The sequence below is a fragment of the Fusarium oxysporum genome, chromosome VII (assembly GCF_013085055.1).
Source record: "Fusarium oxysporum Fo47 chromosome VII, complete sequence".
Classification (NCBI taxonomy): domain Eukaryota; kingdom Fungi; phylum Ascomycota; class Sordariomycetes; order Hypocreales; family Nectriaceae; genus Fusarium; species Fusarium oxysporum.
The window spans coordinates 4,144,280-4,158,624 of NC_072846.1; the positions used below are offsets into that span (position 1 = coordinate 4,144,280).

The 14,345-nt window shown below is 48.4% G+C and overlaps 4 protein-coding genes across 4 annotated transcripts; 3 read left to right on the forward strand and 1 right to left on the reverse strand.

Annotated features, from left to right (window-relative positions):
• Positions 1–1,728: 1,728 nt before the first annotated feature.
• On the forward strand, positions 1,729–4,092 carry FOBCDRAFT_251964 (uncharacterized protein; the record flags this gene model as incomplete). Its single annotated transcript, XM_059610982.1, has 5 exons — positions 1,729–1,764; positions 1,852–2,168; positions 2,222–2,643; positions 2,715–3,838; positions 3,895–4,092. 5 exons carry the CDS (start codon positions 1,729–1,731, stop codon positions 3,985–3,987), a joined length of 1,992 nt encoding a protein of 663 aa, XP_059465514.1. The 3' UTR covers positions 3,988–4,092.
• Positions 4,093–4,474: 382 nt separating this feature from the next.
• FOBCDRAFT_242220 (uncharacterized protein) lies at positions 4,475–4,947 on the forward strand (the record flags this gene model as incomplete). Its single annotated transcript, XM_059610461.1, has 3 exons — positions 4,475–4,633; positions 4,678–4,769; positions 4,905–4,947. 3 exons carry the CDS (start codon positions 4,475–4,477, stop codon positions 4,945–4,947), a joined length of 294 nt encoding a protein of 97 aa, XP_059467691.1.
• A 17-nt stretch (positions 4,948–4,964) lies between these two features.
• On the forward strand, positions 4,965–5,459 carry FOBCDRAFT_277492 (uncharacterized protein; the record flags this gene model as incomplete). Its single annotated transcript, XM_054706329.1, has 1 exon — positions 4,965–5,459. The coding sequence occupies one exon, from the start codon at positions 4,965–4,967 to the stop codon at positions 5,457–5,459; it is 495 nt and encodes a 164-aa protein (XP_054562304.1).
• Positions 5,460–6,531: 1,072 nt separating this feature from the next.
• On the reverse strand, positions 6,532–7,309 carry FOBCDRAFT_228553 (uncharacterized protein). Its single transcript, XM_059609780.1, has 3 exons — positions 7,115–7,309; positions 6,843–7,055; positions 6,532–6,775 (listed from the first exon to the last, which is right to left on the reverse strand). The coding sequence occupies exons 1-3, from the start codon at positions 7,252–7,254 to the stop codon at positions 6,592–6,594; spliced, it is 537 nt and encodes a 178-aa protein (XP_059463682.1). The 5' UTR covers positions 7,255–7,309; the 3' UTR covers positions 6,532–6,591.
• Between the last annotated feature and the right edge of the window lie 7,036 nt (positions 7,310–14,345).

Sequence of the window (14,345 nt, forward strand, 5' to 3'; positions counted from 1 at the left end):
TGCTTAAGCACGGAAAAGCACCCGACATCAAGAGGCTGAAGCAGGTGAGACGAATAAGGTAGCATACAAAGCGTGATGATTTTATTCACCTTGCAATATCTCTCAAAGTCGACCAAGTGGTGATTTCCATACCCCTCGAGGATCAGAAGACAATAGCGATTTTTTGATCCCTTTGTACACCAGTCAAAGTGCTTTAGCCACTCGAGGCCCGTCTCATTATCTGTCCAGCCATTTTCGCTCGTCGCAATAGCCCAGTTGCCCGGGAGGTTGCTTTCTCGGTACCAGTTGGCGAGATGATACTGGCCCGCACGTATGATGAACGGCGGGATTGCCTGGCCTTCCGCATTGATCGCCTGAATAACCGTAATCCATTCTCGGTTTCCAGGCTGGACTGATTTCGGCCTTCCACGCCTGTCTGTACCTGTGACGACCATTCCGCTTGCAATCATACCCATGAGAAAGCCAGTCTCATCAAAGTTGTAGATTTCATCTGATCGGATGCCGTACTTGGCGATTGTGTTCTCTACAAGCCTAAACCAGTTGCGAATAGCAGTCGGATCTTCGCATTTGGCTCTCCGGTAATCATATTTACGAAAGAAACGCGTCTTGAGCTCTTTGTGTCGCCTCACGAAATTGGAAGCCCAGCGCTTGCCGACGGGTAACGCGTTACGGTCGGCAAGCAATCGGTTGGCCATTTCTTCAACGCCACGCAGTCGCGGGGGAAATCCTCGCAAATCTAAGTCTAGAATGAACTAAACGATGATCTGTTCCTCTAGATCAGACAGTTTGCGTGACTTTGGGACCCAATCGCTTCGAGATTGAATGCCCTTCTGCCGGCGCCATAGGATCATACGGCCAACTTTATAGATCTCTGCAGCGCGTCGGAGCTTTAATTTTGGGTCATTTTGAAGGGCCTGAAGGGCAAGAAGGATTCTACCCTCAATATTAGGGTCGGACATATTTCGTGGTTGAGAATCTATTGATTAAGTAGAGATGATGTAAGTTGAGGGATTTTTGTCACGCATGCTTGTTTGTCACGCAAGCTTATCATGTACGTTAGCAGGATAGCAGAGATGATATCAGGATAGCATATCAGGATAGGCAAGTCTGACTAGAAGGAACAAGGCTAGAACCGTATGGACTTGGCGGGATCAAGACAATAACTAGCGAAGTGTATGTATTGTTAGTTCTTAGAGCCCTATGGGCGTTGGCCTACCGGGCGTAATAGACCTGTCTGTCTGGTTACTAGGGAGCTTTTGCACAGCCGAAGGAATAGTATACCTAGCAGCGCATCTCTAAGCTCCTGGGTTAGCGATATTTGTAACCGTCTTAGTAGGCAATGGCTTTATTTGCCGCGTCATCTCTCGTCGAGGGGTACGTTACGTTGGCTAAAAAGCGCCACGCCTCGCTAAGCCCGAATGAGACAGAGTTTCTATTTTCAGCCAAGAAGCTTGTGCATCAGCTGCTGTTCATAAATGTATCTACTCTTGAAGCTGTCAGAATGTCGTCAGTGGTTATCATACTCCAATATATTAGTCTGCGCTGGCCTCCGTCTATCGGTTGCTGCATTGAAGGTCTTGCCACATATCGCTCCTGCGCTAATACACCTCCATATTAATCCCCTCGGACTCTGAATGCACGACCAAACCCGCCTCCTTTCCATACAAAACGTTCTATAAAATGGTCTGAAATTTTCCCGACCCCCACCGTACTATCAAAGTTGCTACGATGGATTACACGTCGGGTCTCATACCCTTGAAACAGGTACATAAGCCGCCGTTCACCATCGAAGCTCCCGGATATGCAAAGGTCCCCGGTGAGACCGTCCCGCGTCGCCATCCCCGAGCCAAGGACGGCCTCATCAACCGTCCCGCCAACGACGTCCACACTGTATTCGATATCGTCCGCCGTAGCGCGCGCGTCTACCCCAACCACCGCGCCGTCGGCTCCCGGAAGCTCGTTAAGTTGTACAAGGAGAGAAGGAAGGTCCAAAAGGTCGTTGACGGCGAGATCCAGGAGCTCGAGAAGGAGTGGCAATTATTTGAGCTCTCAAAATTTTCGTACTTGACGTTCAAGGAGTACGAGCAGCTTGCACTTCAGGTTGGCTATGGCTTGCGCAGATTAGGCCTGACATCGAAGCACAAGCTTCATCTCTTCGGTACTACGAGGTACGTTTCTCCTGTGGTCAACTCATGTCGGATCGTGCTCACAATCTCCTTAGCATAAGCTGGATTTCCATGTCCCACGGCTGCGCCTCCCAGTCTATCTCTATAGTCACCGCCTACGATACACTCGGCGAAAGCGGCCTTGAACACACCCTCCTCCAGACTAAGGCCGACGCTATGTACGTCGACCCTCACCTCCTCCAGATTGCCGCCCGCCCCCTTAAGAAGTCCAATGTCAAGACCGTCATTGTCAACGAGGGCTGCATATTTGCGACTGGGGATGAGATCGAAGAGTTCAAGCACGCCCACGCCGAGCTCAAGGTTCTGACATTTGAAGAGCTGCGAAAGATGGGCGAGGACAACCCGATTGATCCGGTGCCGGCCAAAGGCCCCGACCTCTACTGCATTATGTACACCTCCGGCTCTACCGGTCCTCCCAAGGGGGTCTGCATCACGCACGAGGCGCTCGTTGCTGGAGGTATATTCGCAATCCTATTCTTACACACTACTGGCCCCATTTACGGGCTTGACTGACTCCCTCGGCTATAGTTGCCGGTCTCTATACCTGTGTTGAAGAATGCGTTAGCGACAAGGAGGACGTGCTTGCCTACCTGCCTTTAGCCCATGTCTTCGAGATGGCGCTTGAGAACCTCGTCTTGTTCATTGGCGGAACCCTTGGATATGGTAACCCCAGAACGCTCGCCGACTCCTCAGTGAAGAACTGCGCTGATGATATGCGGGAGTTCAGGCCCACTGTCATGGTCGGGGTTCCTCAGATCTGGGAAACCGTCAAGAAGGGCGTCATAGCTAAGCTCGACGCCTCTAGCCCTGTCATCAAGGCGCTCTTCTGGAGCGCCTTCAGCTTTAAGACCTTCATGTCTAAAAAAAAGCTCCCCGGAGCTGGAATATTTGACAAAATCGTCTTCAGCAAGGTTCGGGAACTTACTGGTGGCCGACTCCGATTCACCATGAACGGTGCTAGTGGCATCTCCGATGACACTAGGCACTTCCTGTCCTTGGTCCTCGCCCCTATGCTGGTTGGTTATGGCCTCACTGAAAGTTGCGCCAACGGCGCCTTGGGTTGCCCACTTGAGTACTCACCCAATGCAATTGGCCCTGTCCCTGCTGCTATTGAAGTGAAATTGGTCTCCATTCCCGATTTTGGATACTCGACAGACGCAGAGGTCCCTCAGGGTGAGATATGGCTTAAGGGTGTTCCGATCATAAAAGAGTACTATGACAACCCCGAGGAGACGAATATGGCCCTTACTTGCGATGGGTGGTTCAAGTCTGGTGATATCGGAGAGTTCGACGACAACGGCCATCTGCGAGTCATCGACCGTATCAAGAATCTTGTCAAGACGCAGGGCGGTGAGTATATCGCCCTGGAGAAGCTCGAGTCTGTCTACCGAGGCACCCAAACCATAATAAACGTTATGGTACACGCCGACTCTCAGCACTCCCGCTCCATCGCAGTCATCATGCCCAACGAGACCGTTCTCGCTGAGAAGACTAAGGGCCTAGGTGTAGATGAGTACAGCATGCACTACGACCCTAAGGTTCGCAGCCTCATCCTTAAGGATCTTCAGAGCACCGGCAAGCGCTCTGGCTTAACTGGCATGGAAATTGTGTCTGGTGTCGTCATCACCGATGAGGAGTGGACCCCACCAAGCGTAAGTCTCAAACAACCCAGAGCTATCTAGATGCAACCATATTGACCGATACCCAGGGACTTGTCACTGCCACGCATAAGCTGAACCGGAAAGTCATTCATGAGAAGTTCAAGAAGGAAATCGACGAGTGTCTGAAGAATTCGCCCTAAAGATGAGAGATGATGAAAAAAGATCGAGACGTGCAAAGGAGAGGAGAACAATGACACCGCTATTGTGATTCATATCCTAGCACGAATGCTTTATGTGCGTATTGTAGCTTTAGGTGTTCGCTCGACGAGGTATCTATTAGTAACAACATGGTTCGAAGTAACAGCCCAATGAAGGGCTTACTCGCCCCATAGTAACACGTATAACGTGAGTAAAGTTGCATGATGGGGATCAAGATCCATTAACACCTTAGCCACAAGGAGTGGGGTTCTAGCCCTTTTATTGGTTGAATTCTTTGCTTCTTTTATTGCTGAGTTTCGAGTTCAACCTGCTTGAGCGATCTGAACGCGGCGACGCGTGTATGACTTGTATCCTAGCCATTTAACTATTGAGGAATACGGGCTTTGAGGAGTTGGAAGGATCCATTATCATCGTCGTCTCCAGTCATCCACAAATATCGATACTGAAGTTGAGAGATCCAGTATCATCATGAAAAGGCCATTCGGGAGTACTCAAACCGATCATGTCGCGGCCGCTGAAATGAGCGAGACGACCCCATGGCTTCAACATACTCGCTGCGCCAAGCTGTTCCGCAACAGGCCACTGATATCATTGCCGCCTCGGCTCAGCAACCAGCCTTTCAGCGAAGTGGAAGTTATATGCTTGGCCAATGGCAAGGATTCCCTCTTTAGAGCTTTGCTGAAATCGAAGCCCAGCTGCGGATCATTCTCCAAGGCCTGGACTTGATCTTCGACAGGGCAAGAGCTACACTCGATCGTACACCGTACATTTCTCGCTGTTGGCTGAATACATTTTCGAAAGATGCCTTCTGGCCGCACGGATTTCTGGTCATACCAAGCTTCAAAGATATTTGGGGATATGGAAAAGATTCGTCTGCTTCGTATTTCACACTCTGCAGTACCCAACGCGGCAACACCAGGAAGTATATAACTTACGTCTAGGATCAAATAAGCTGAAGATGATGCAGCATATATTGTACCTGCTCGGTCAACTACAACTGGGAAGAGATGATAATATTAGCGGCAGTTTAGACATAGAAGAATGTGAATCTGGGGGTGAGGATTGGTGCGATGACTGCGACTTTGCCTCTGACTCCGAAGATACAGATACTGACGAAGACTTTGACGAGGGCACAGATGAGGACATCGATTCTGAAGAGGACGAGGAATTGGATAAAGATCAACAAACAAGTTATAGCAGATCCGATTTCTCTCTTCCGACCGGCTATTGGCTGCGGCTGCCCGAGGTCTTATTCCAACTTTCAATGATGTTCTGGACGCATGAAGACCCCGCCGGAAATATGTCATCTTCGGTCATTGTTTACTACACTGCTGTCATTGGGATACAACGACGCTCTCTCGCCTTCAATTCGGTGCATAACTCTACATCTGAACTAGCCGCATTGATTTGGGTTGGCCGGCTATTATTCCTCGAATATGTCTTACCGGTCTAACGTACTTGACAAGCGAACCGATCAGATAATCGAGCCGATCAAAAATTCCTCACCCTACAGCTTTTCCATTTAGACAATTAACTATCAACCACAAAGCATGTCACATCGTAATAGTGAGTCTAATAACATATATGATAAGCATGCGCAACAAAAATCTCAACCTTTGATAGATAAATCGCAATAAAAACAAAAACAAACTATTTGATTAGTTAAAATTAGCTACTATACTCTTCTCCAAAGGCCTCAATTACTACCTGACAGGTCCTTGCATCATATCTGGTATTGCCGCATACACCATAACGCCGAACGCCCGGTCGCGCCGACCTTCCTTAACTACCACTTTTCAACAATTCAGCCACTAGCTGCGTATCTACATCCATCTGATCAATTAGATCCCTACCCTTCTCTATAGCCATCTTCCCTTTATTCTGCAGGCGGGTTCTTTTTGCCCTGCGTCGCCGGCTAAGTATCTCATTTGCCTATCGAAGATCTTAGACTTCAGCCCTTAATAAAGCCATCTTATTCATAACTGCTTCTATTTCTTTAGATAAAAACTTAAGTGTTTCTAAAATTAACTCCGGGGAGCTGCTTTGATACCTTTTGATTCGTCTCTCAAGGTATTCAAACTGAGATTCAGCCTCAAGGATTGTCTTTGGTGTCTTTGAAGTCCAAGGTTGAGCCTGGCTAGCCTCCTCCTCAGCCGGCGTTGGCGTCCGTAGCTGCACATCAAGCTTCAAGACCACACTTTCCGGGTCAAAAGGCATAAGGCTAGATCCCTTAAACTCTCCTTGATATTCATCTCGGTCATAGTAGCTTGAAAAGCGGCGTAAAAGGCCGGGAACGACTCAGTCTTGGAAACGTGGGTTATCCCCTCGATCAGGTTCCCCACATCACCCCTGTCACATGATAGGTACATGCGGGGAACCTGACGATGCATCATGTCGCACTGAGCGTGCTCAAAGGGTTTAAGTGAATATGATGAGCAGCAGCAAAAAATGTGTTGATTGATTGTTCTGAGTGTGGGGTACTCCATCCCACAGAGTTAGATAAAGCATATAGCTAGATTACTAACGCAGTTGTTTCCTGAGGCCATGAAGAACATGCCCACCCTGCGACAACCTGCCCGATGATCTTATACATGCACTTGGCTTGGTCTCTGCAGCATAGGCTTAGGCGATACAAAATGAAATGCACATATGGGGCATGTATCATGTTTCGCAAGGTACCAGGTAGCAATACACTCTGAGTGGAAAGTATGCTCACACGCCAGGCGACGAACCATATCAGTATCCTGAATAACCTGTAGGCAGATGGAACTGAACAGAGAGGGTGAGTGATCAGTCAATTGCTGCTTACAATTACTGAGGAGTCAAGAAGACGTACCATGTAATGTCCGAAGTCAGCATCGCCCAAGAGACGTGCGCTCCGTCTGCAAGCTCACGCCTCATCTCTTTGGTTGTTTTTGAGGGAGCAATATCATCTAGATGAGGCAAATCTCTGGCTTCAGTGCCGGTGGATTGTATCGATGCAGGTCCCGGGTAGCTGCTAGACCCTTCTGTGCGTGCATTCCTGCCATATCTCGCCAACTCGTATAATCTGTATTGCTATTAGCCAACTGAATAAGTATCAGTTTCTAATCGTTAAGCAAGGCATACCTGGGAATACATATAAGAAACAAAACCATCACAACCAAAAGTGGCATTGCTATGACTAGGAGCCATCCCGGTAGTGTATGGTTTGAATCCTGGTTATTAGTGTTCGGAAGAGCGGAAGTGGTATTGCTTATTGCAGGCATGGCTTCTACGTGTAGGGCGAATCAAAGGGTCTGCGCCTTTCAAGAAAGGGCAAAAAGGCAGCCAACAGGATTTATGTGCTTGGAATGATTTCAAACATGGTCGGTCCTGTATAACCTGACCTTGCATTCTTAGCTCAGGTTAAGAGCGTCGTGGTGTGCTCTCGGCTGGATCCGCCCTCTGATCTGATGGACATGGTCTGTGCCACTGCCTCGCCATCACACCATGTCATCCTTAAACATGAGATTAAAAGACCGAAGTCTCGAATCCCCGGCCGTAAGTGCATCTCATGTCCAGAACCTAATTTCAATGGCTGGCATGTGCGAGAAACCCATCTTTTTCTTCCAGATGAACACCAACTAATCAGGGTTTCACCATGTAGTCAGCTAGTGATACCAAGAAGATGTGCCCAGAGACGCATAACCACTGTTTGTAACGAGATCTAGAACTCGTCAGGGCTGACAGTAGTAACGTACTGGCTGGGGGGTCAATGCGTTGATAGAATCTGCAAAAAAAGAAAAGAAAAAACACCGTGCATTATCTGAGGTGTCTCAATGCCCCGCCCTTGGCATATGACCATACAGGATGCTTAATTTGTTTTCTAACTTGCTCATATGATCACAAATGATGCAATAAGAATAATAATTTGGGAAAATCATATGATCAGGTTCTTGAGATACGAAAGACATACCTGATAACAGACATACATCACCCACCCAGAACACCAGAAACTGGATAATTGTTTCTTATTGACTGCATCCCTGTCAGGCTAAATTACCCCGCTTTCCTGGCGCGGCGCCTTGAAGGTTCAGTAGCTTGGATCAACCCCACTGCGAAGGATCTGTCAGCGCTGCCCTCAAATCAAACAAATCTGTTTGGCAACCCTCAACACTGGATTTGTTGTTTGAAATATTTATTCAAATATTTCAAATCTTACCCTCCATGCTCTCCATGCTACCGCTCAAGCTCACTTCCCATCACCGTAGTCTTGGCTGTCCTGCTCTTCACCCACTGCTTGAACATACTGTTTACCGGTGTTCTCTGCGGCACGCTTTGGGATGCCGTAGTCTCCACAATCGCCCCTCGCTGCTCGTCCACCGGCCGGTTGCAGCGGTACTCATGAGTGCCCACAAGCCTGCACCGCGTACATCGCCCCACACCACCCCTGACATGCCGAGGGTACGAGCGGGGTACGGAAAGTTAGTTCAATAAAGCAATTCCCGCCAAAACACCATACAAATCATTTAAAGCCAATAATGAATTCCCAATCAATTCTAGAAGAGAATCAGGCACTTAATGCCTATGATGACAAGAGCTTTATTGCGGAGGATCACCGTCATCAGCTGCACCCAAAAGACCCTACCCGGATAGCTGTTTTTCCGGCCGAAACTGACCGCGGCACCAACTTCGAGCCTTTCTACGTAGAAACACGCAACTATCGCATCAGCACACTCCCGCCAACACCTCTGCAGCTATTCCAGATTTTCCTTCCTATTTCCCTAGTGGAGAAATAGGTCCAATATACCAAAAGCTGGATCTCGTGGCTTAAGGAAAATGACGTTGTTGATGGCTGGAAGCACCCGACAGCGCTGACCTCAATTCAAGTATCAAGTCAAGTATTTCAAGTAAGTCAAGTAAGTTGACCGCCCTATATATTTCAAGTAAGTAAGTTCATAATGCCTTAAACTTGATTTACTTGATTTACTTGAAATACTGTATTTTATGGGTTTTCCTGTGCGACGGTCCTGGGAGTGACGAGGCCCTTCGGGGTTCGTCGGGCCCAAGGTGTAGGGTAATGAATTTGATGTGGTCCGGAATGTGACCCCGAGCTGATTGCACCAATGATAATCCAGGGACACGGTAGGGGTGTCGCGGATTTATTGTTTTGTTCGCCCGCGTGTTCGAGACGTGTCGCAGCTGACTCAGAACCCAAGTCTGTATGAGAAGCATCCACGATCCGCGGTTCGCCAATGATCCGCTATGACAGCACAACAGCAGTCGCTAGAAACGCTCCTGGGCATTATCAGTCAGCGCAAATCACTGAAACAGCAGCTTGACGCTGCGTCCATCAAGGCTGAATCTGGGAGAACGACTCTTGCTGACCTCCCAACGGTTCAGATCGGCTGCAAGAGGTATATACCAGAGGAGTATATTGCCAACAAGAATCGCAAAGGCCGGCGGAGCTGGATTCAAGCCTACGGATTCTTCCTCACGGAAGTCAGCCCTGATTTGCGGACGTTGCAGACCTACTGGGCTTGCTCGAAATGTGATGAACGCGGGAAGAGCTCGTTGTTCATCGCGACAAACACCACGTCGCCAATTGAACATCTCCGAAGGTATATGACATGCGTATGAGTCCGACATTTATTCCTTTTCAGCGCCTTACTGGATATAGGTCACATATGATCACTGAGGCGGACGGCAATGCGTACGAATATTCGTCTCGCGCTGACAGTCAGCCCCCTTCGAAACGGCGCTGCCTGGAGCTTCCTACTGCAAGATCCAATGTTAATAAAGCGAAGGAGCTGACGGTCGGCTGGATCGTTACTGCCAATCTTCCTTTCACGGCACCGTCGAATCCGTACTTGCGACGAATGCTCGACTTACACGATGCGTCATTGGCGAAAGAGGTGCCGTGGAGCCGGCAGTCGGTGCGTGATACCATGCGGAAATTATTCGAGGTGAAGAAGGGAGCAATATCGTGTCAATTGGAGAAGGCAGTCACAAAGATTAGCTTTAGCTTTGACATGTGGACTTCTCCAAACCGGTACGCTTTCCTTGGCCTCCACGCTCACTATCTCGACGCCTCCTATCAAGTCCAATCGCGACTTCTTGCCCTGCGCCGTGTGTGGGGAGCTCATTCCGGAGATAACCAAGCAACGACAATATATGACATCTTGGGCGAGTACGGGATACGAGATCGGATTGGCGCGGGTGTCTGCGATAATGTCTCGTCCAATGACACATGTTTGGCGAGCCTCTATCGTCAACTTTCTCCTGCGCTGGCCGAGGAGGATATTAGAAACAATCGAACACGGTGCTTTGGGCATATTGTCAACCTTGCAGCTCGAGCGTTCCTCTGGGGGGAAGATCCTGACTCGTTTGAGCGAGAAGCCTTCACCGAGGCGGCTTTCCAAGTTGAAGAGCGTGAGCTTCGACTTTGGCGGAAACGGGGAGCAGTGGGCAAGCTGCATAACATCGTCCGGTTCGTCAGGGCTTCTCCGCAACGGCGAGAGTTGATGAAATCTCTGGCTTGCAGCCAGCGCGATGAAGACGATTATCACCTCTTTGAGGAGGACCGAGCTGCCATCGATCTCGAACTGATGCAGAACAATGAAACCAGATGGAATTCGACGTTTATGATGATCCAGCGTGCAATTCGAAAACGAGAGCAGATTGACCATTTCATCACATATCTCGACACGAAGGCAGCAGAGCCCCGACAACGGGTGCCTGTCCAAGATCATCTTTCACAGCAGGACTGGCTTCTCTTGGCGGAGATACAGAGTCTACTAAAGCCACTCTACGAGATCACCATGAGGTGCCAGGGCTGGGCTAAAGGCCGTTACGGCGCCTTGTGGGAAGTGATGATCGGAATGGAATATTTGCTCAACTTCTTCGAGGAGCAAAAGCTGATATTCTCGCCCCCGGATGGCACTGCTGATGAGCTACAGATTGCCAGAGCCTCGGCAACCACGAGTACAGCTTTCCAGTTCATATTCGCTCTTCTTATGTCTATTTTACTAAGACTTTCGCAGGGTGTAGTCCTCCACGAGCTGACCAGGGTCGCGGACGCGAGAAACACTTGCCACAGCACACTCGAGACGAATATACCGGTGCATTCTCGCAAGCTGGGAGTCTTGATGATGACCACCGACGATGCATACAAATCTCTATCAATAACTGTTGGTCAAAACTTGACGACTATTACAGTCTACTGGGCCAATCGCCACTTTACCCGGCTGCCGTTATTCTACACCCGCGCTAGAACGTGTCTTGGCTTGAGGCTAACTGGACTAGCCACGAGCAACTAGTGTGGCTACGGGATGCTAAGAACAGCGTCCGGGAATTCTTTGAACAACAGTATCCCCGTAAGGAGCAGTCTGAGGCAGCGAGAACCATGATAGGAAAAACGATGCGGCAAGACGAGCCCAGCCAATTCGACCAGTGGATGCAGAGCTACGATCGGTACATGATGGAGGAAGAAGATGAGCTTGGAGTTTATATGAGGCAAGGGCCAGTCCGGCGAGAGAACTTGAACCCCATTCTATGGTGGAAGGAACACCAAGAAGAATATCCACGTTTGAGCAAGTTTGCCCTCGACATCCTGGCAATTCCTGCTATGTCTGTCGATCCTGAGCGGACGTTTAGTGTCACAAAGTTGACAATAAGCTCGCAAAGGCACAGCTTAAGCCCCGAGATAATAGAGGAAATACAGTGCCTACGGAATTGGCTAGGCCATCAAGCGATCACTGTGGGCGAGGTCGTCAGCTTTGGTGGGGACCTGATGGGCTGGGATGGAGAGGAGGCGTGAGAGTACCAATAGCTTCATCCTGGCCTCAGGTCAGCGCTTTCAATTCAAGTATATCAATTCAATTCAAGTTAAGTAAGTTCACGGACGATTTTATTTCAAGTAATCAAGTTACACCCCCGAACTTGACTTACTTGAATTGAAGTCAGCGCTGGAATAAAGTTCACTTTGTCAACCGGCGCAGAGTCGGTCAAACTAGCCAGCTTTTGGAGTTGTTTCCGATACGCACCTCTGATGACATTAAAAATCCCATTACCCAATGGCTGCAGACCATGGGAACAATGTGCAGGTAGGTAGCAGCAGTAGACGTTGTTCAGAAAGCACGCAGCCATCCACTCGTCCTAACTGCTTAGCGACCCTATAGCGGGCGACTCCGCGGCGAAAACATCAAAATTCTCACCTGCGCATGGCTCCCGTGACCGTCAAGGATAATAAGCCTCGCATCCGATGCATCACGAGGCTCCGTTTGAGGTAGATAGACGTCCTTCAACCATTCGAGAGCTATATGGTTGTCGGTCCAGCCATTCGGGGATGTGATGCAGTGCCAGTCCGCTATTAGTTCGAACTCGTTAAGGAACCACTGCTTTTGTAGCTCTTTTCCTTTAAAGATAATGCCCGGTTTCAAAGCACGGCCAGTTGCGGTGACAGCCTCGATAAACGAAGTCCAGGTGCGCGACTGAACGCCTTTTAATAGCGCCTTCTTCTTGGGGTCGGAACTCCCAATTACGAGGTTGTCCAAGCCTTATGGACAACAAATTAGTTATGGCGTACAAAAACCCTTAGGTAACTTATGGAGGACTTACCGAAACCCGCCATTATGCCGCCCTCGTCCACGTTAACCGTATTCTCGGGCTTGATCCAGCCATACTCGTTCTCCCGGATATCGAAGTACCAATTGACAGCCTTCGGAGTAAACCCGTCAAGCCTGGCGGCTTCCTGACGTTTTCCAAGCTTGGTAGATAGTTTTGAATGACGCTTGATGAACCTGGTAGTCCAGTTTTTACCTAGTGACTTGTTATCTCCCTGTTGACGGAGGAGGGCTTCGACGCAGCTTCGAAGTTGGCTATGTGTGAGAGGGTAGCCCAAGGATTCCTGCCGCAGAAGCCAACGAACGAGGCGATCCTCCTGACTCGTAGAGACACGTTGGTGTTGTTTATCTTGCGCAGTAGTGCTGGGTGAAAATGTATTTTTTTTTAAAACTTGGTTGTTCCTTATTGAGATGAGAGTTCTTCTCAGGTTTATATCTCTAAATGATTTCATCTAGGACTTTAAACTCTAAATCTAGGACTTTCAGACTGTTAGTCTGAATCCTGAAGGGGGGGGAGATCCCCGGGTTTTCCAACAGTTGGTGAGGGTGGGTAGACTCTTTCCTGCTCTTCTGGCCAGAAAGTCTTTTCGAGAGGACTGATTGAGGCATCCCGTACGTATCGGAGGCCTGGTGTTGTGATAGAGAACCTTCAGTAATATCGAATATAGCATCAATAACGTTTTTTTCGGTATAAACATAGCGACCCGTTTTGGAGATATTCTACGCGCGTAAACTACGTGAAGATTCTTCTTAACTTTACGAGAGTCGAAGGATGAGAAAGCGAGAAATGCAAATTTTTCAATATCTTGAAACCCCTATGATACACACAAAGTCAGAAGAAAAATGGCCCAAGACAAGACACCACGTAAAAAAATAATACACTACAGTTTTCTTTTTCGCGAATGGCTTCATTGTGCCAAAATTGCGGTGCAAATAAAATGGTAGAGTTTGTATGGAGCGGTGATTTTTTGTGCTATGCTTTAAGTGGTGTGATTCTTTAAGTGGTGGCGGATGGTAGATCTGATGAACATGATTGGAATGCAGAAAGAGGCTGCCAGCGCCATACCTGTGTTGATCCACCATAGGGCGTAAACAAAAGCGGTCCAGTCATGGCCCCCTCAGCTTTAAACAACCACTAATCTGAGCATCTGGATGGTGGAGGTGAAAGTGATACTGATGCTTGACAGACATGCTGTTTCGGTGTGTTGTGGGCAATATCATTGAAGACGTCTTTTGGGTCGAGGAGAATTCTAGTTATGTATATGAGCAGAAACAAAAGTGTAATGAAAGTGATGAACCAAAAAAAAAAAATATTAAAAGAAAAAATTTAAAAAAGAAAATTTAAATTTTTGTTTTTGACGGATAGTGTTTGGAGTCTGTCGAACTGGAAATCAAGCTGGTGGAGAATGACTGATAGAATACCTGTTCCCTGCGGAATGAGGAACCATTGTGTAGTGAAATGTCGTATCGCTATGCGGAGCGCTGATGATGGCATCGTGGTTGAGGAAGGGTCTGCAAACGCTATGGGGATTTTTGCAAACCTAACAGTCAGGCAAGTGGTTAAGAAAAAAACAAACAATTAATTAATTAAAAAAGCTTCAAGTAACCTACGTCCTAGCCCGCCAAAGTCAGACTGCGATAGAAGTCCCGACAATTCGACAAGTTACAAATTACGGCTTCAAATTTGGGAAACAAAAGCAGAGGTAGCTTTTGTTCTCTCCGTGTAAGTACTTGCATGGCTACTGGGTTCCTGT